We start from the raw sequence: 19,631 nt of genomic DNA, 5'->3' as shown, positions 1-19,631 counted from the left end.
TTTGTTGTAATTTGACAATAATTCGTCTAAACTTAACCTGAAAAATAAATAGGCAAAATCAATTAAGAACAATTTGAAAAAGAATATGAGGACATAACTTGTCAACATTAAATCATATAAAGTTCTAAAAATTCAAACCCTGCCTCTACCACCTACTAGCTGTGTAATCTTGTGCAAGTTGTTTAACCATTCGGTGCCTCAGTGACCTCATCTCAAAAATGGAAATAATAAAAGTAATTACCTGGGTGACTTGTAAAGCATTCAGAACAGAGCCTAGTGATAGCAAATGCTATATAAGTTTTGCTGTTATGGTGTTCACTATCACAAGTCATCATGGCCAGCTTCATGGTGTGTCACTTGTGAAGTTACATAGGATCCTGCTCTTAGGAAGGCCCCACAAAATGGTTAACAGCTCTGCTGCTACCATATTAAAACTCTTAAGACATTTTGGACAAGGAGTCCTGCATTTTCATTTAGCAATGGGCCTGGTAATTTATGTAGCAAGTCCTGCAAGTCAGTTAGTAAAAGGATGACTGTGGGGACAGAGCCCCAGAGAGCAGTTTCCAGGCTCTCAGCCTCACGTGGAAAGGTGCTGGCTCAGGTAGTAGATGGCCATCAGCTGTGTCTACTTGGCCGTCAGCTGTAACCAGTGAGCCATTGGCCACTAATATAACTGCTGTGGCTACGCTAGCAGAAAATGGGGGCTAGCAAGAAGATGGTGTCTGGCAAGCGCGTAGTGTGGTGGAGTGTGGATAGCGGATCATGTGGCTCCTGCCTCCTATGTCTCCAACCCAGCCGCCAGCGAGACTATAGTGGTATGACTGTCGTGGGGGGCGTCCAGCGGGGTCTCTGTTCCCGCTCCCTACATAAGAACTCAGGATATGGTGAGGCCAAAAAGGAACACCCACGGAGCCATAGATAGGAGAGTCATATTACTATATTCTTACTGGCGGCTGGGCCGGAGACACAGGAAGCAGGATCCACACTGTCCACAACCTGCCATCCTAACTGCAATCCGCACTTGCCAGCCAGCCACCATCTTCTTGCTAGTCCCCATTTTCTGCTAGCATAGCCACAGCAGTTATATTAGTGGCCAATGGCTCACTGGTTACAGCTGACGGCCAACTAGCCACAGCTGATGGCCATCCAATCACAGTTGATGGCCATTTACTACCTGAGCCAGCACCTTTCTATGTGAGGCCGAGAGCCTGGAAACTGCTTTCTGGGGCTCTGTCCCCACAGACTCCCCTACCTATGGCTCCATGGGTGTCCCATTTTGGCCTCACCATATCCTGCGTTCTTATGTGGGGAGCGGGAGCAGAGACCCCGTGTGACTCCCTGCATGACAATGACTTATTAAACAAATAATTTCCTGGGGGGTGGGGGGAGGTGGCCAGTTCAAGTTAGGTTCTCATTTCACCCCATGTGGCATACCAAAAACATAACTATAGTTTAAATGGAAACTCTGTGTTCTGAATTTAAATGGAAAACACCTGTTTAAACACATGATGAATTTTATCTTTAAAAATTAATAATAAATATTTTCTAATATTGTTCACTAATTAAGCCTACAAACAAGAACCCAGTAGCGAAGAGCACTCCTAGCACCTAAATATGGCCATGTAATACCATTGTGCAACCCTTTATGGCATAGTGAATCGAAGCAGTGATCATCAGTGATTGCTAATATCACACAAAAGTAGCCATGCATTAAATGCCACCTTGTGGAGGTCAAAACACTACCTAAATCTGATCAAGCCTTTACACCTAACTACTAATTTAGAACTAATACAGGGAAACTGAGAATATGTTAAACACCACTTAAGGGCCAGGCCATGGGAAACCTGCAGGACAAATGAGCCAGTTTCTTCAACTAATAAATTGCAAGGAAAAACTAGGAGAGGAGAGGAAACTTACAGTTTCGATGAGAGACAACAACCAATTGTAATGTACGGTCCTTATTTGAATCCTGATTCCGACTTTAACAAAATCAGATATTTGGAGAAATTCAAACATTTACTAGGTGTTTTTAATGTTATTAAGGAGCTATTGTTAAGTATTTCTGGCTGTGACAATGGTGTTACAGTTATACTTTTAAAATTTCTTACCTTTTAGAGATACATATGGAAGTAGTTATAGATGAAATGAGATAATGCCTGTCATTTGGTTCAAGTAATCTTAAGGGTGGGGAGGAAGTGGATGGGAGTATAGCTGCAACAAGATGGCTGTGAGTTGGAACTGGCGGATGGGTATAAGAGTGTTTACTATTTTTGTGTTTAAAGTTTTTCATTAGAAGTTCAAAATATATCTCTGGGGGAAAACACTATAAAAAGATGTTTAAACTATACAAACTATATGGGGAAATAGTTAACTGATCTGAATGATGAATGACTTTTTGCACATAAAATAAATGGATAATATACTAAAGAAAAGACTGCTACTTTACCTAAAATTAAAAATGCATGTGGGTGTGCTTCAAAAAGAAGGTTTAAAATTAACATTCTAAGAACAATACTTGCAACTTATAACAAATAAAAGGTTAGAATGCTTAATATGTAAGGGAGCTAATAATAGCTAACATATTGTGTCTATAATGCACTAGCCACTCTTATAAGCACTTTACAAAAATCTTTTAAGTTCTTATAAAATAGAAGAAGTACTAATATTCCATGGTCCAATAGATAATTCATGGAAGTTCAAATAATCATAAACAAATAAATATTTATTTGTTTATGTATAATTATTTATCAAATAATTGCAATTTAAATTGTACCAAGATTTTAACCTATCAAAATAGTGAAGATTGTTGTTAGTGATTACTACCTGTTGTTGATAGTACAATGAAATATCCCATTTCTTACGTTGCTGGTGGGAGTGTAAGTTGGAAGAATCATTCCGGAGAGTAATTCAACAATATTGAGTCTTGAAAACATTTATATCTGTGACCATATTATTATCCTTTCAGGAATTTATAGCGTTGAGGTGATCAGAGATATATATGAAGACATATGGGCTAAGCAGTTCATCAGTTTTGTTTGTAATAAAGAAAAACTGGAAGCAAACTAAATTCCAAAAAGATTTTTTTTAGTAAAAAGCATTTAAGTAAATTATGTAATATCAATACCTTGGAATATTAGGGAACCATTAAAGTCATGTTTTCAAATGGCAAATAACCTATCAACAGGTGAATGGACACATTCATTGTGGAGTATCCATATAATTGAACGTTATTCAACAACAAAAACTAAAAATGAATAACTGAGCAGCATGAATGAATCTCAAAACATTACGCAGAGAAAAAAAAAGTCAGATAAAAAGAGGAGAATGTATACTGTTTGAATCCATTTATATGGAATTCAAGAACAGGTAAAACTTACCTCTGGTAAAGAAAGATGTCAGATCAGACTCTGAAGCAAGTCCAGGGACTGAGAAGGGACATGAGGCCACTTTCTGAGAGGATGGAAATGTTCTATATTTTCATGGGTGTTCATTAACCAAGTGTATCCTTTTGTCAGACTCATTTCCCTTTACCTACTTAAGTTCCACTAAGACTTGGACGCTATGTAAATTAGACCTCAAAACTCATATTTTCCAAGAAGATTTGATAAAACAGGAAAGATATTCACTTTACAGTCCTAATTGGAAAACAGAACCATAATACAATGCTGTATATACAGTATGGTCCTAATTGTGTAAAAGAAAATACATGCATATAGACAGATACAAAGATAGAAATGACAAGAAGGATATATTCCAATGAACTGGTACAAATTTCATTATTAGAAAACACAGTAAACAGCCTTGAAACGTCACTTTATACCTAATTCCCCTTTTCTCTTTGCATTCTAGCTTTGGCCTTCCTGCAGTTTTTCAAATACAGAACTTGTGTTTCCTAGTGTGTCTCTGATGACCTCCTTCTTCTCTCCAGCTATTTAATTCCTTCGCAACCTTCCGCTCTCAGATCAGTCCTGACCTCCCCAAAAAAGCCTTCCATGCCTCTCCCCTCCCCAGGATGGGTCAAGCCCATTACACTTTCCTTGGTGGCACTTGTTAACCTAAAAATAAAAGACCAAAGTGAGAGACAACAAGCATTTACTTGAGATCCAAAAACACAGCTATTCAGGAAGCACTGATTCAGGCAGAAACCCAAATAGTGTTCCAATTGAAAGGTGAAGGCAAAGGGTGTTTATGAAAAAGCGAATGGGTACAATTACATGCATAGAAGGAAGGAAATTTTACACATGCAAATAAGCTAAAATAGTGATGCTAATTTTAAGAATATTTTTCATTTTCAGTCTGGTGATCATAAAATCTGCTATCTTGTTATCTTTGCAAACAGTTGTTCGGGATCTATACTGCTTTAAGCCAGTCCAAAGGTTATTTTTTCCAGTCTTAACATTCCACAAGTTTGAGGAGTAAGATGTGCAAAGGCGGTGATTCTAGGATGGTGGCTCTCGCTCATTTGAAAGTGGCTCCATTTATGTTATTTTTACATGCTTTACAACTAAAATTTTTCATTTCTTTCCATGGACCTTGAGTTAGCCAAACAGCACTGTCCTCCAGACTGCCAAGTCTGCCTCAGACTTCTGATGCCAACCCCAAGTTCAGGGGTTTTCCAAAACCATCCTCTGGTTCAGTAATTTACTAAAGACACTCACAACGCACTGAAATCTATTATACTCATGGTTCATTTATGACCAGGAAAGAATACAAATTAGAACCAGCCAAAGGTAGAAGAGACATAGGGCAGAGTCTGGGCAGTTTCCAAATGTGAGGCTTCTGCTGTCCTCAGGATACATTACCCTCCTAGCATTTATGTGTGACAATATGCATGGAGTATTATCTCTCCAGGAGCTCACCTGAGCTCTGGTGTTCAAAGTTTTTAGTAAGGATTCATTATGTAGACGTAACTGACTGACTGATTGATTGATTGCCTATGTGGTTGAACTCAGTCTCTAAATCTTTCTGGCTTTCTTGCTATGGCCAGCTTCTACCCTAAGGCTATTGGGTGTGATTGTTCCCACCCCAAGAAACAGCTTAGCATAAACTATAAGGTGGGGTCTGAGGGCCTCACCAAGACTAAGAAAGACACTCCTGTCCTTGGAAATTTCCAAGGGTTCAGAGATTACTTTATAGGAATTTGGGGGCCAGGAGGGTTAGGATAGAGACCTCAGTTTGAGCAGGCCAAATTCTTACTATACAGCATGCTTATGTAAATAATGCCTTCCACCCCCTCTCAGTTCCAAAAAGCTAGAATCACACCTGGTTTTGCTCTCAGTTTCATCCCTAGCACCTAACATAGTGGTTGGCAAATGTTGAGAGTCTGCATAATATAGTACAGTTGACCCTTGAACAATGCAGGGTTTAGGGGTACTGAACCTCCCCCCATGCAGTCAAAAATCAACATATAACATTTGACTCCCCCAAAAACTGAACTACTAATAGCCTACCATTGACTGGGAGCCTTACTGATAACATAAACAGTCGATGAACACATATTTTGAATATTACATGTATTATATGCATTCATGACATACCTAACTTTTTCTGAATGTTTCTAGGCTACATGGTTCGAGTTTTTTCAAATTGTAACAAATCTCCAAAATAGGTTCCAATATATTTATTGAAAAAAATCCTCATGTAAGTGGACTTGTGTAATTCAAACTCGTGTTGTTCAAGGGTCAACTGTAGTTTATAGCATGAAATTGGCAGTCTGAATTTGAATCTTTGTCTCTCTTTTCACTGAGTCAAGCCTATACGGGTGATTAAAACTTTCATTGCCTAATTGTCCTCATCAATCGGGGATGATGATTATACCTGCCTCAGAGAGTTACAATGAGGATTAAATAAATGAACATGAGTAAAGTCACCAGAATAGTGCCTGGCACAGAGCAAAAGCTAGATAAGTGCTTAATATTATTAAATGCTCAATAAATAATCGCTGCTTGAATAAGTGTCTGGCACATGAGAGATGCTTAATATTAATTGAGAGAATATAAAATAAGATTTTCTTTAGTAGATTTTCTTCTTTTTCTACTAATATAGTACCAGATGTATTGATTTGGACATGTCATCAATATGTGATTTTTCAGCTCTCAAATCAAATATTATTCTAAAGGTTATAGTTCAATAATATGCTTAAGATAAGTACAAAAAAAGTTTCAGAGTCTTTTTGCCTGCCCCCCCTCCCCCCAGTAGGCATTACCCTCAACCATAGAGTGAGGAGTTGCATTAGATAGGGTTCGAGGTGACTTCCAACTCCAACAAAATGTTATTTGTCCTTAGGAAACAAACTAAATATAACATCAGAGAAGACCATTTTACATGGAGGCATGAAACCTTTGAATGTGTAAGTTTCCATTTAAAAAAGGAACAAAGAGAACATGCAGTTGACTACTAAAATTTACCTTCAATATGTGAAAACATAGGTTTGAATTGTGGCAATGACTTTTTATTAATTTGATAAAATTTGACTCCCTGGAAAACGACACACAAAGGTCATAGAAAATTTATTTTAATATGTGAGAAATGGTTAATTTTATCTTATCATTTAAGCTGGCCTAATGTAAGTATCTGGAAGGTGATTGATCATATATTAAGTAATGTCTACAACGAAGAGATTAAATACCTTCAGATAATATTATTAGCAGTTAGAAAAAAGAATCAACTTTTTAAAACACTGATTTTAGTTATGATGTAATGTATATACATTTAAATGCAATCACCAAATGTTTTAAAATTGATTTTTTATTATGAAGCAATTATTAAATTATTTAATAATAAAAAGTAAATGTATTCCAACCACTCCTCCTACCACGTTTATTTTTCAAAGGTAGCAAATGTTACCAATTTGTTCCATGTATTTCTATGCATATCTACCCAATAAAAATAAATATATATGCCCATTGTTAAAAGTATTTCTAAAGTGTTACCTTTTTTTGCCATTCTAGTGTTACCACAGGCAGTTACCCAATTTGAAGAATTGGTTGGTATGGCGGAGGCCGTCCTCAAGGGTGGAGGAACCATGTCTACACCTGCATCCACTCTCTGGAGAGCAACAAACAACTCCTCACCAGAATCATTTGCCTCAATGTGCAGTAATTCTGATTCTAATTCCAGTTCACCAATTTCCTTGAAACCTGAAGAAGAGCATCATACTGATGATAAGCAGGTCAGTTGGAATACCTGCCTTATCTTTCACTGGGATACAGTTAAATACAAAAATTAAAATAAGAGTACAAAATGACCATTGTTTCATCAGATAACTTTAGGTCACAACCATAACATTCCAATTGCTTTAAACAGTTTTATTTGGGTGTGTGTGTTTTTTACAATAAATTAATATTTGTGAAACAAATATCCAGTTTAAAAAACTAGTCAAATTGTGGATAATGATGAAGTTTTTAAACTAGAAAATTCTTAATCCAATGATAGAAGGATAACGATGCGCTAAGGGGTGTTTAAGTAAAATTATGTCATTGAAAGAATGTAAATTTCAGCGTCTACATGCTGGCTGGACACAATTCTCTTTCTACTTTTTCAATTTCTCTTAATCAAGAAACAGAAGCTAAAAAGGCAAGCGTTTTGTTAGACTCAGGTATTAGCCTGGAAAAAGATGCCTTCAAGAGCAATCATTAAATATGAAAAAGCTAACATTCAGAATATTTGAATCTTAGTATAATTTCCTTTTGCTGTATAATAGATTACCAAAAAAATAGTGATTTATAATAACACAAATGGACTTTCTCCAAGTTCTGTAGATCAGAAGTGTGGTAACATCAAGCTGTTGGCAGGTGCACACCTTTCTGGAGGGTCTATAGAAAAATCTATGTCCTGTTCATGTGAGTTGTTGTAGAATTCAGTTGCTTGTGGTTGTAGAACTGAGGTCCCCGTTTTCTTGCTGGCTATAAACTTGAAAACCATTCCTGCTTTTTGAAGCAACCACATTCCCTGGCTTGAGGCACACTTCCAGCATCCTCACAGCCAGCCATGCAAGCAAAATCCCTCTTACTCTTCGAATCTCTGCTCCATCTGTTTCTTTTTTCTGACCCATTCTTCTGCCTCCCTCTTCTGCATTTAAGGGCTCCTGTGATTAGATTGGGCCCACGTGCATAATCCAAGATAATCTCCCCATCTCAAGATCCTTAATTTTAATCACACCTGCAAAGTCGTTTTTCCCATATAAGGCAACCATATACACAAATTCCAGGAAATAGGATGTGGATGTCTTCAGTGGACCATTATTCTGCCTATCACCCTTAGTAGGAAGTGAAGAGGAGGGGACTAATCCTTAAAGTACCAAATCCAGATTCCATGACAAGAATTTGTATATACTCTGGAACAAATACTTCACAGATATGGGGAATTATCTCAAAGATAACATTTAACTCTAACCTGAAATGTAACATATATATTAAAAGTATAATACCTCACTTTAAAGTATGTTGATTTTTTTGTTCTGGCATGTCTTAATTAAAGGTATATTTCTCCAGATATTACTTTCTTTTTTTTTTCCAATTTCATTTATTATTTTTTAGTTCAAGATTGAAAAATGGCAGATTGCCCGTTGTAACAAAAGCAAGCCTCAGAAGTTTATTAATGATTTAATGCAAGTACTTTACACAAATGAATACATGGCCACACACAGCCTGACGGGTGCAAAATCCTCTACTTCGAGGGACAAAGCTGTAAAACCAGCTATGAATCAGAATGAAGTTCAAGAAATCATAGGTGATAATATGATTGTATTTTACTGTCACATGAATTTGAAATAGTTTACCATTCAAGGTTAAATTTTTCTTTCATGGTCTTTCTTTTCCAAGTTTATTTTTCTATGAGAGAATCTCAAAATAAATCTCATTTATTAAACATGGGAAATTTTGTAGAAAAACTTTACATTAAAAGCAGTTATTAAATTATATATCACTGAAAAGTTTGGATTCATAAAATTCATAGTTTTAAAATAAATTTTCAAAATCCTTTCAAACATAATTTCAGTTTTGTTTTTCTGTCTCACCTTGGTTCTATCCCTTATCTTTTATTCTAGAAAAATAGAGGTTAATTTGACTATCCTTTTTATGGTTTTCAAATTAATGAATCTCCTTAAATATAATAATCTAGATTATCAGATTTTTTTTTTTTTTTTTTTTGCAAATATCCAACAAATTTAGGGAATCACGGAATCCCAACTCTTTACATTTGAACAGTATGTGATTTCTTACTTGGAAAAGGGTCAGTCAGACTCTAGTTGTTTCAGCTGATGTTGGGATGGATAAAATTAAATTCCCAACATTTTTGAGCAAGGGGAACTTAGAGTGCAGAGTAAGTAGCAAGGTTAAAATTGAGTGGTACTATAAGAAGACAAATACGTATGCTCTCAGTTTAAAATATAGACCTTCATTATCTCTTGCTTTGCTTTGTAAAACTGTAAAACTTGTTTATATACTCATCTATTTAAATATCTCAAGTGTGTTTGGATTGCTTTTGCAAAATAGAAAACTATAATGTGGATTGTGTGATGTTTTATCTCAGTTCAGACCTTAAGATGCAAAGGCCTTATAAAGTGTTTTTGTGTATTCTTATTGTTGTTTTTTACAGGAGTCACAAAACAGTTATTTCCCAACTCAGATGATGTTTCAATCAGGAGAATGATAGGGCAAAAGCTGAATAACTGTACCAAGAAGCCAAATTTAAGTAAAAATATGAACTCTCAGGATATTAAGTAGATCCTTTTGGTAAGTCTTTTAAATCTTCGCAATCCTTTCAACACGGCAAAAAGATGTAATACTTTTATCCCTGGAATACCATTTTCTGAACACTCTACTAGAGAATACTAGTGGCTTGTGAAATGCTAATAGTTATTCCTGGGAGTGAAGGTGGCGACAGGGAAGGGAAAGGTATTATACTAAGTGGAAAAATTCAGACAGAGAAAGACAAATACCATATGATCTCACTTATATATGGAATCTAAAGAACAACACAAAGAAGCAAAACAGAAACAGACTCAGATGCAAGGAACAAGCTGATGGTAGCCAGATGGGAGGGGGATTGGGAGGGAGCAGGGTGAAAAAGGTAAAGGGATTAAGTACAAATTGGTAGTTATGAAATAGTAAGGGGGATGTAAAGTATAGCATAAGGATTATAGTCAATAATATGGTAATAACTATGTATAGTGCCAGATGGATACTAGACTAGTCAGGTGGATCACTTTGTAAATTACATAAAATGTCTAACCATTATGCTATACACCTGAAACTAATATAAAATAATATCAAATGTCAACTGTAATTGGAAAATTTTTAAAAGGCGGGGGGGGGGAAAGGTGAAGGGGAGTAAGAGATCCACATTTCCACATATAAAATAAATAAGTCATGGGGACGTAATGTACAGCATAGGGAATATAGTCAATAATATTGTGACAGTGTGGTACAGTGTCAGATGGTTGCTGGACTTATCACAGTGACCACTTCTTTAGGTATATAAATAAATGTTGGACAACTATGGTGTACTCCTGAAACTAATATAATATTGTTTGTTAGTTATATTTCAATGAAAACCTTTCTAAAAATAAAAAATATTACAAAATAGTCACAGGGATGTAAAGCATAGGGAATATTGTCAATAATATGGTAATAACTATGCATAGTGCCAAATGGGTACTAGACTAATTGGGGGGGATCACTTGGTAAGTTATATAGATGTCTAACAAGTATGCTGTACATCTGAAACTAATATAAAATAATATTGAATGTCAAATGTAATTGAAAAATTAAAATAGAATAAAAGATAAAAACAATGAAATACAAAAAAATAAGTAAAATAAATTTGGGATATCAGTTCAGTTACACAGATTTTCCTTTCCCAGAACCCCTCAGATATTTTGATACCCTTTAATATGCCCAGTGTACCAGAAATTTCTAAGAAGGGGGTATATAGTAGCATGTTGTGTTTTCCAAATATATATTTTACTGAGAAATTTTTTTCTTCACAGAACATGTGTTAAGTTGTAGGTAGGGGTAGAAAGGAACCAAAGGAGGACAATTTAGGAAGTGCCTCTCTAGAACAAGAGAGATACAGACGCTTGGGAAATCTCTGAGGTGCATTACTGGGACTGAACTTAAAACTTGAAAACAGTGGTTTGACGGATACACTGGCTGGAAGTATTGAGGAGTCTCCCCCACCATCCTCCCTCTGCTTCTAATTGTCTTTAAATCTTTAAATAGTTGTTATACTTTGTTTGATAAGGATTTTTACCAAGATATTTGTATTACACTGGAAAAAGAATTATTTGTTTTTAGTGAGTTCTGGAGGAAATACACGTTGTAGTCAGGCCCTGCCCTATGCAAAACTGTGAAGTGGAATTTTGTTTGCTTTAGCAACCCAATGTCCTGGTGTTTGGCTTGTGCTCATCCTTCCTCTGCATTATTTTGATGGAAAATATGTGAAAAATATGCATTACTGTGTTAATATTCTAGTTGATAAACAGAGATATATGGTAACCATATGAGGGCAGGTTTTTCATCCTTTTTTTTTTCACTTCAATCTTTAACTTCCACTTTACCTGTTCTCCACCCAACTCTAGTCACTTTTGAGACCATTTTACTTGTCTTTTTCTTCTGACCGTATTTTAAATGGGATATGGAATTGCCTATAATGCAGTAATTCCCCCCGACACCCTCCACCCATTGCTGACTCCCACCCCCATCCTCCCTGAGAGTCCCTTACTATTTTGCTATACAAGTAAGTTTACTGATGAGGGTCAACAATATTCTCTCTTCCTTAAAAACAAACGAGACTACTTATGACAACTGCAGAGGAATTCTTTCTCTTGGCTTCTATACACTGGTAGATTGACTTGAAATTTTATAAAAGATAAGGATATTTGTAACCTTTTTCTCCCCCAAGTGATTAAAATTTTCAGTAGATTGTGAACCTTACACCTTCCCAGTTAGGAAATAATTGCTTAAATGAGCCCTTATAATTCTCTTTTTGACGTGAGCCTATCCTGTTATCCTGGTGTAGAATGGCCAAGTTCCCTTTCTAATGGCCATGCAGTTAGCTCCCAAGTCATAGAGCTATCTTTTGTAGCACATTATTGTATTTCAGAGCTCTGCAAAAAATTTTAATATCCTAACTTCTGCCTTTTTTAATATCTCAGACTGCCAAGGATAAACACAAAACTCATCTGACAATATCAGTCAGCAAAGTGTTGAAGAAATTAAAGTTAAAAGATTTTTATATCAGTTTTGCTTGCACTTGCCGGTAGTAGTGTTGTTACATCACCTGGCTATGACATTAATTAAAATTTGTAAAGGGAACAGTCTTTTGCTATGAACACAATATGTTCTTGTGCATTCTGAGCCTGAGCCTTGCTTTGTTGCCCAATTGCTTGGAATACAAATGCATATATTTTGAATCAGAAGTAGGTAGAGATTAACAAGGTGTCAGAAGTAAATATGTTCTGAGCGGAAAATAAAATTTTTTAATTGACAGGTATGTTTCATTTGAAGTAGCGCTAAATCAAAATTATTTCAAAGGACTGAGAAAATATGCTGGGAAGAACAGGGTCACATAAAACTTAATTTATCTGTGCTTGATGAGTTAGTCAGATATAGCACCATCTAGTGGAATGCTGCTGATTTTTCTTCTTGGTCATTTAACAGGAGCCTAAAGGTAATTACACTTATTGAGGCAAACCATACCCCCTCCCTAACCTCCCACCAAAAAATATATTCTTTGAAAAAATACCTTTCCTTGCATTAATATTAGCAAGGCAATATGAATTAAGAAATCATGTAGACTTATACGAATTTCTATACATCCAAGAAGCCTAGCCACCCCAACACATGTGTCATGTGGCGGACTGTGCCCTCCACCCACTACTGAGCTCAGAGTTGTCACTGGTGGCTTGGATTTGAAAGGACAATCATTTCCCAGCTAAGACTCATTTATTTGAAGATAAATGCTAAAGTCCATCCTTCCACCTTTTTCATCTATTCTCTCTCACTCCTTGACTGCTGTTAACCTAAAACTAAAAGGCCTGAGAGGCCACAAGCATTTATTTGAGATCCAAAAGAACAGCTCTTCAAGAAGCACTGAGTCAGACAGGAACCCAAATAGTGTTCCAATTAGGAGGCAAAGGTAAGGGGTCCTTATGAGAAAAGGAAGGGGAATAATTACCTGAATAGAAGGAAAGAATTGCTATCGTGCAGAGAAGTTAACACAGTGATGCTAATTCTAAAGAATGTTTTTAATTTTCAGTCTGATACTCATAATACCTATTTTCTTATTATCTTTGCAAATAGTTGTTTTGGATAAATGCTGCTTTAGGTTCAGTACAAAGGTTATTTTGCCCTATTTTAACTTTCCAGTGGGTTGAGGAATAAAACATGCAAAGGCACTTCCTCTGGGATGGCAGCTCCAATTCCATTTTAAAGTGGCTACGTTTATGATATTTTTCACTGCCCTTAAGTGGCCTGTAGCTCGCACTTGGCCAAGAGCTTGATTTGCCAATATTTCTGGACTTTTCCATTTTTTGCTTCTTTCTTATAAGTGCTGAAGAAAGTTATATTTATAAGAATTACAGAATATTAAAATATCACCTCTATAAAATCCCAAGTGGTCAAATAGCTTTCTCCCGAAATTTCCAAAGCTGCCTCAGTATATATAATCTCTACTATAATATTACATATGCCTATATTATAATTTAAAGATGATCTAATAATACAGCAGTGCTCAAATAGGATGGGAGGGCTTTTGTCCCCTGCCCTTCAACTGGAGGATATTTGAAAATGTCTGGAGATGTTTTGGGTTATTCACAACGGGGTGATACTACTGGCATCTAGTGGACAGCCAGGGATGTTGCTAAACATCCTACAATGTGTAGGAGAGCCCCCACACAACAAAGAATTACCCAGCCAAAAATATCAATTGTGCCAAGGTTGAAAACTCCTGGTCTGAAATGATTTCCTTGTTTTGGAGATAATGAAACTAAAGCCTAAAGAGGTTAAGTGAACTGACAAGGTCATATGATTAGTAACTACTGTATTCCCCCGAAAATAAGACCGGGTCTTGTGTTAATTTTTGCTCCAAAAGACGCATTAGGGCTTATTTTCAGGGGGTGTCTTATTTTTTCATGTACAACAATCTACATTTATTCGTGTACAAAAATATACACTTATTCAAATACAGTCATGTCATCTTCTTCTGGAACATCATCATAACTCTCCAAACCCCGAATTCCAGCTTGAATTTCTTGCGACTCCATTTCCTGTAGAATCATTGGCCCCAATCTCTTATGTCCAGCAATCTCTTATGTCCAGCGATAGATGTAGTGCATTGGCAACACAGCTGTCAGTGATTTTATTCCATGAATTCTTCACCCAAGTCACAACCTCTTGCAGGCTAGGCTTCGCAAAGTTTCCAACGCTGATTTCTCTCCATTCTATTTTCAATGTAATCATTGATTTCCGTGCTCAAATGGTCCTTGAACAACTTGTTTATTGCAATATCAACAGTCTAGAGCTAGGCAGTCATTCCTGCGGGAATCATTATTTAATCTATTCTTCTCTCTGCAAGATTCTTCATGTCTTTAGCGTGGTGAGTGCTGGCTGAATCCCAGACTAGCAGACCTCTTTGGCCACCTTGCAAAAACAAGTGGCAGCGTTAAATTGACCCACTTCCTTATAACTGCTTTTGTGTGGCTTTTTTGGTTTCAAGAACATAAATGCCTGAAACACGTTCAACCTTATCTTTCTTGCTCTTAGTGATGATGAAAGGTGAGGCTTTCTTTCCTTCCAGATGAATTGCCAAAATACAAGTATCGTGCACTTTTGTAACCAGTGGAGGGAATGTAGATTGACAAGGCACACCCCTGATCAATTGTCATTTGAGATCCTTAGCCCATAAACACTGCAGTTTCATCCATAGCAATCATGTCGCAGAGTTTGTATTTAGAAAAGTCGATGTCATCAACAAAGGACTTGAATGCAAGTGCACGTTTAATAACTTTAGTATCTTCCAGCTTGAACAGTGTTGTCAATCTTAGAGATAGTTCATATTGCTGAAGGTAGTCATCCAGCCAGTGTTGTGATGCTTTGAATTTTTCTGGGGATATTTCTAACTGTGGTGCCATTGCAAGAGCAAATGCTTGAATATCAGCCCTGCGCACAACCAAAGTTTTGCTCTCCTGTCAGCAATCCATTCACAGGAGATGTCTTCCAGCTCAGGAAATAATGGTTGCCGACCTGATCCACACTTGCATTTCTTAGCATATCCCTCGTCCACCTGTTGACTGAGGTTATTGTACCCTGCTAGTCATTTTTGGACCATTTGGAAATCCAACTTATTTTCTTTGCAGAAAGACATAAGATTCTTGCCCCGGGAGTCCTCCACAATTCCTTTCTTGTACTCGATGGAATAGCTCTTTCTTTTTGCACTCATGTTATCTGGGGGTCAAAATATTATTCCCTTTAAGTCTACCATTAACTCAGGTGTTAATTGAAGACTTACGAGACAGGATGGCAACAAAAATGATGACAGTTAAGAATGATAGTCCACACAAAAGCGACGAAAAATTTCAGGCACCAAAATTCAGAAAACGTTTCTTTATTTCACACAAGTGCATTAAGTACATCCATTACAACACATGACATATTGAATTATGAAGATTCATATTAGACACAACCACGTCCGTTCATTAAGTGTGCATGTTATTTGTGTGTTGTGTCTGTACTCTGATTGGTCATTTAGCAATAAGTCTCGAGTTCATCTGTTTACATAGGCATTTACCTCTCCTCCAAAGGTGCCTGCTTGGGTATTTACAAATACTTCATTATAATTTATATTATCATTTATTTCCAGTGTCAATGTCAATAATATTATTTATTTATATTTAATTGTATAGTAATATGACTATTTTATAACTCAATACGTCCCTCGTGTGTTGCAACGGATGTACTAAATGCATCCGTCTGGCTGACTATCTTAACTGGGGCTTATTTTGGGGGTAGGGCTTATATTACGAGCATCCTGAAAAATCATGCTAGGGCTTATTTTCCAGTTAGGTCTTATTTGGGGGGCAATATGGTATTAGCCAAAACTAGCATATAGTTCTTTGTATTTCTTTTTGCATTAGTCATAGTTCTCCAGAGAAACAGAAGCAATAGGATATATATAGAGAGATATATAGATATATATATATGTATATATGAAATTTATTTTAAGGAATTGGCACACACAATTATGGAAACTGAAAAGTCTGAAATCTGCAGGGCAGGCTCACAGGCTGCAACCTAGGGAAGAGTTGACATTGCAGTCTTGAGTCCAATAGTAGTCTAGAAACAGAATTCCTCCTTCCTCAGAGGACCTCAGTCTTTGCTCTTAAGGCCTTCGAAGAACTTATTGGGTGAGACCCACCCATATTATGGAGAGTAATCTGCTTTACTGAAAATGTACTGATTTAAATGTTAATCTCATTTTAAAAATACCGGTACAGCAACATCTAGACTAGTGTCTGACCAAATAACTGGGTACCATAGCCTAGCCTAGTTGACATATAAAATTAAATATTTTAGGATCAGAAAATCTAGTTTTGAAGCCTGCTCTATGTCTTAATAAATGTATGGCCTTTGGAAAGTACTGGACCTCTCTGAATTTTAATTTAAACAGGGATAATAATAATACCTACCTCATGGATGGATCCAGGATTTGTGGAACCTGAAGCTTATAGAATTTGGAAAGCTCTCTTTAAGAAAAGAAACACAAAAATATGAATACACAATTAGTTACAACTCTGTATATTAATTTGGAATAAATTATTAAAACTACATAATGTTTAAAAGTTAACAACTATCTCAACTTCACATCATGTAGAGGAAATTGTATAATATTTTTATTAACGTCTGTATAATACTTTTATCCTACTTTTTTAGAGTTGCATACATATTGGCTACCTCTTCATTTGACAACAATTTTGTAATAGCTGTGTCTACAGAAAGAATAGATAAACAATTTAAACTATCCTCTAGCATAGTTGATGGAAAATTGCTTTTTTTCTTTTTGACAGTTTACAGAGGTTTCTTGCAAATTCTCAACTCTTTATTAGCAATGTAATTTTTAGGATTGCTGTTAAATTTGGGAAACCTCTATTGAGTTTGAGATAGCTGAGCTATAAGATTTCAGGGCATTTCAAGTTTTCTATGGAGTGAGTACTTTGAATTTACCTAGAAGTACTTTGAATTTACCATGATATTCCTAGAAGACATTACAAACTGGAATGACCAGCAATAATGTAATTATACATGGAAGAGATTTGCAAAGTGCAAAAACACATCGCAGTGAATCCTTAATAAAATCTCAGGAATACCCACTGCCACTCCATGGTTACAATCAGAGGAGAAAATATGACTGAAAGGCAGTTGAAATGGAAAGAGACAGTGGTCTTAACTAATTATGGTTGAAATAACTAACTTTGGTAAATTTAACAAAAATATATAAACATGTAAAGATATTACTAGGACCCCTTTTTTGGAAGGTACCTATGAAAGTAAGGTTTATTAGCTTCATAATAGTTCTGCCTCTGACCTAGCTCATTTGGTTTTCTTGAGTTTTGAAAGAGGTGAAGTAGATTTGGAAAATTGCCTGATACTTAAACAATCAGTAAATGTTGCGAAAGAATGACAAACAGAATCACTGATAATTTTTTTAAGATGGTTGATGGGTATGTGAGGATGGTTCATTTTACTTTGTATGTTTTAAATGTTACCTAAGAAAAAGTTTCTTTTAAAGTCGTTTGAGATATACATATATCTTTTAAAGTCATTTGAGATAGATATATATATAATATTTTAACTGTTATTTATGTTGGACTTCCTCTGACTAGATCATAAAAGAGTTCTTAAGTCACTTTAATAGTAATAGTTCTTATTAACAATTTGTTTTTAAGCAAAAATTTATAGTAGATGCAAAAATAATTCATACCACAGTTACAAATACTATAAGAATTGTAAAATAAATCTGTTCTATTTTTTGAAATTTGTTTCTTATCGGTACTATAGGTATCTGAAACTAAGCACCTCCAGTTCTAAATCTAAAATTGGATTTTGTTGGAGAATCTGCAACCTCCCTGGCAGTGAGCACAGACAGACATGTGCAGTGACAGGCTGGGAGACATCTGTAATATCGCGGGCTCTCCTGACGGAGCAACAAGCTTGCTGAAGAAGCTGCATGTAGATTCCACCCTAAGTATCCACGACACATCAAAGTAGAGAATTTCTAGCAGTCAAATAAGCATGCATTATAGTTTCTTGGAAATATGCATTTTTCCATCCCAAAATGCTTCTCTGTACAGCTAACTTAACAGGCTAGTCAGAGTTCTCATAACAACAAAAACTTCAACCCCTAAGATTTGTCACTGTTCTAATTAATTGCTGTACATTTATTATTACCAATGACACCGTTTTGGTTTTTGGATCTTTAGCATAAGCACATGTGTGGAAAAGTATAGTGAAATGATCAGTGTTCAAAAACGTGAATGAGAGCAGCAAAGTCAGCCTGAAATCTGGTAATCATATCTAACCAAGTAATAGTGCTTTAGCAATAAAGTTACAGGATAATTCTGTTACTTAAAATGTATAGCATAGAAATAAAAAAATCAGAGCAGCAAGACCTTTCTATTTTAATACGAAATTATTCTACTGTACTCCTGAAAAGGAAATAAACCCAGGTTTTTGTGATTGTTAAAACAATGCATCAACTTTCAGAAAAATCTTTTTTATGTTTGTGTATATGCTTCTAACTTTTTACTGCCCTACATATAAATACAGATATATAATATAAAACATCAGTGTCATCTAAAACATCCTATATAAGATGTAATATCCCACGTATTTGGTTGGTTATATTGCTACACTGCTTAGCTTTAACTGTTTTGTTTTCAGAATATCAGAAGAAAAAAATAAATGAAAACAAAATCATGTGGGGCTGATAATCACACAAAAAAGAAAAATTCCATTTTGTGAATGAATGAAAGATAAAACATTCTCATCAAGAGGTTTCTCCTTGATGTCAGGTTGTCACATGGGAAAACTCTGCACTGCCAAGCCATGCTTCTTCAGTGCACAAGGCTATGTTTAAACTTGGAAAAGAGGATGCATATAACAGTTGGAAAATTCAATAATATGGAGCCAGGGAATATTCCATAAATGTTTGATAACAATGTGGTTGTACCAAATAAATATTCTTAAGGAAATAACTTATGTTAATATTTGCTACTTTTACTTAAATATAAATAAATCCCATTGAAAACATAAAAAGTATTTGCTTGTTTCTTATTAATGTATAAAATCCAGGGGGAAAATCCTTTTCAAGAGTGATGGCTTCTTCATCCACACACTGAGGTGTTACCATTATAATTGGGCTATGTGGCTCTGGCTTATTTGTCTTCTAAAGAGCCATGCTCTGTAGGATGTATAGACAATATCCACGGTCAATTTCCATTCTATGTAGGATATAGTCACAATGTCCAGGGTGCTTATATTTTTATTGAAAAAGGATAATCTTACTAAGATGTTTAAAAATACTTTGTAATATAAATTTTTCCTACTAAATGTAAATAAAATTTCCTTTGCAAA

The 19,631-nt window shown here is 35.7% G+C and overlaps 1 protein-coding gene across 3 annotated transcripts in view; it reads left to right on the top strand.

Moving 5' to 3' along the window:
- BEND6 (BEN domain containing 6) overlaps positions 1–18,195 on the top strand; it is a 43,476-nt gene extending 25,281 nt beyond the window's left edge. For 2 of the 3 annotated variants that reach the window (XM_074333132.2, XM_074333131.2), the window contains exons 4-7: positions 6,951–7,171; positions 8,538–8,730; positions 9,598–9,734; positions 18,057–18,195. In XM_074333132.2, the coding sequence (XP_074189233.1) occupies positions 6,951–7,171; positions 8,538–8,730; positions 9,598–9,725 (542 nt within the window). In that variant the 3' untranslated portion in view covers positions 9,726–9,734; positions 18,057–18,195. Of the gene's footprint in view, positions 1–6,950; positions 7,172–8,537; positions 8,731–9,597; positions 9,738–18,050 lie in introns of all 3 variants that reach the window. The other variant, XM_088795642.1, reaches the window with a different exon arrangement.
- The last annotated feature ends 1,436 nt before the right edge of the window (positions 18,196–19,631 follow it).

This window comes from Rhinolophus sinicus, chromosome 2 (assembly GCF_057876585.1).
Source record: "Rhinolophus sinicus isolate RSI-liver-muscle chromosome 2, RSI-T2T, whole genome shotgun sequence".
Lineage (NCBI taxonomy): Eukaryota > Metazoa > Chordata > Mammalia > Chiroptera > Rhinolophidae > Rhinolophus > Rhinolophus sinicus.
Note: the sequence above shows the minus strand (reverse complement) of the source record. Positions and strands in the feature narration are given on the sequence as shown.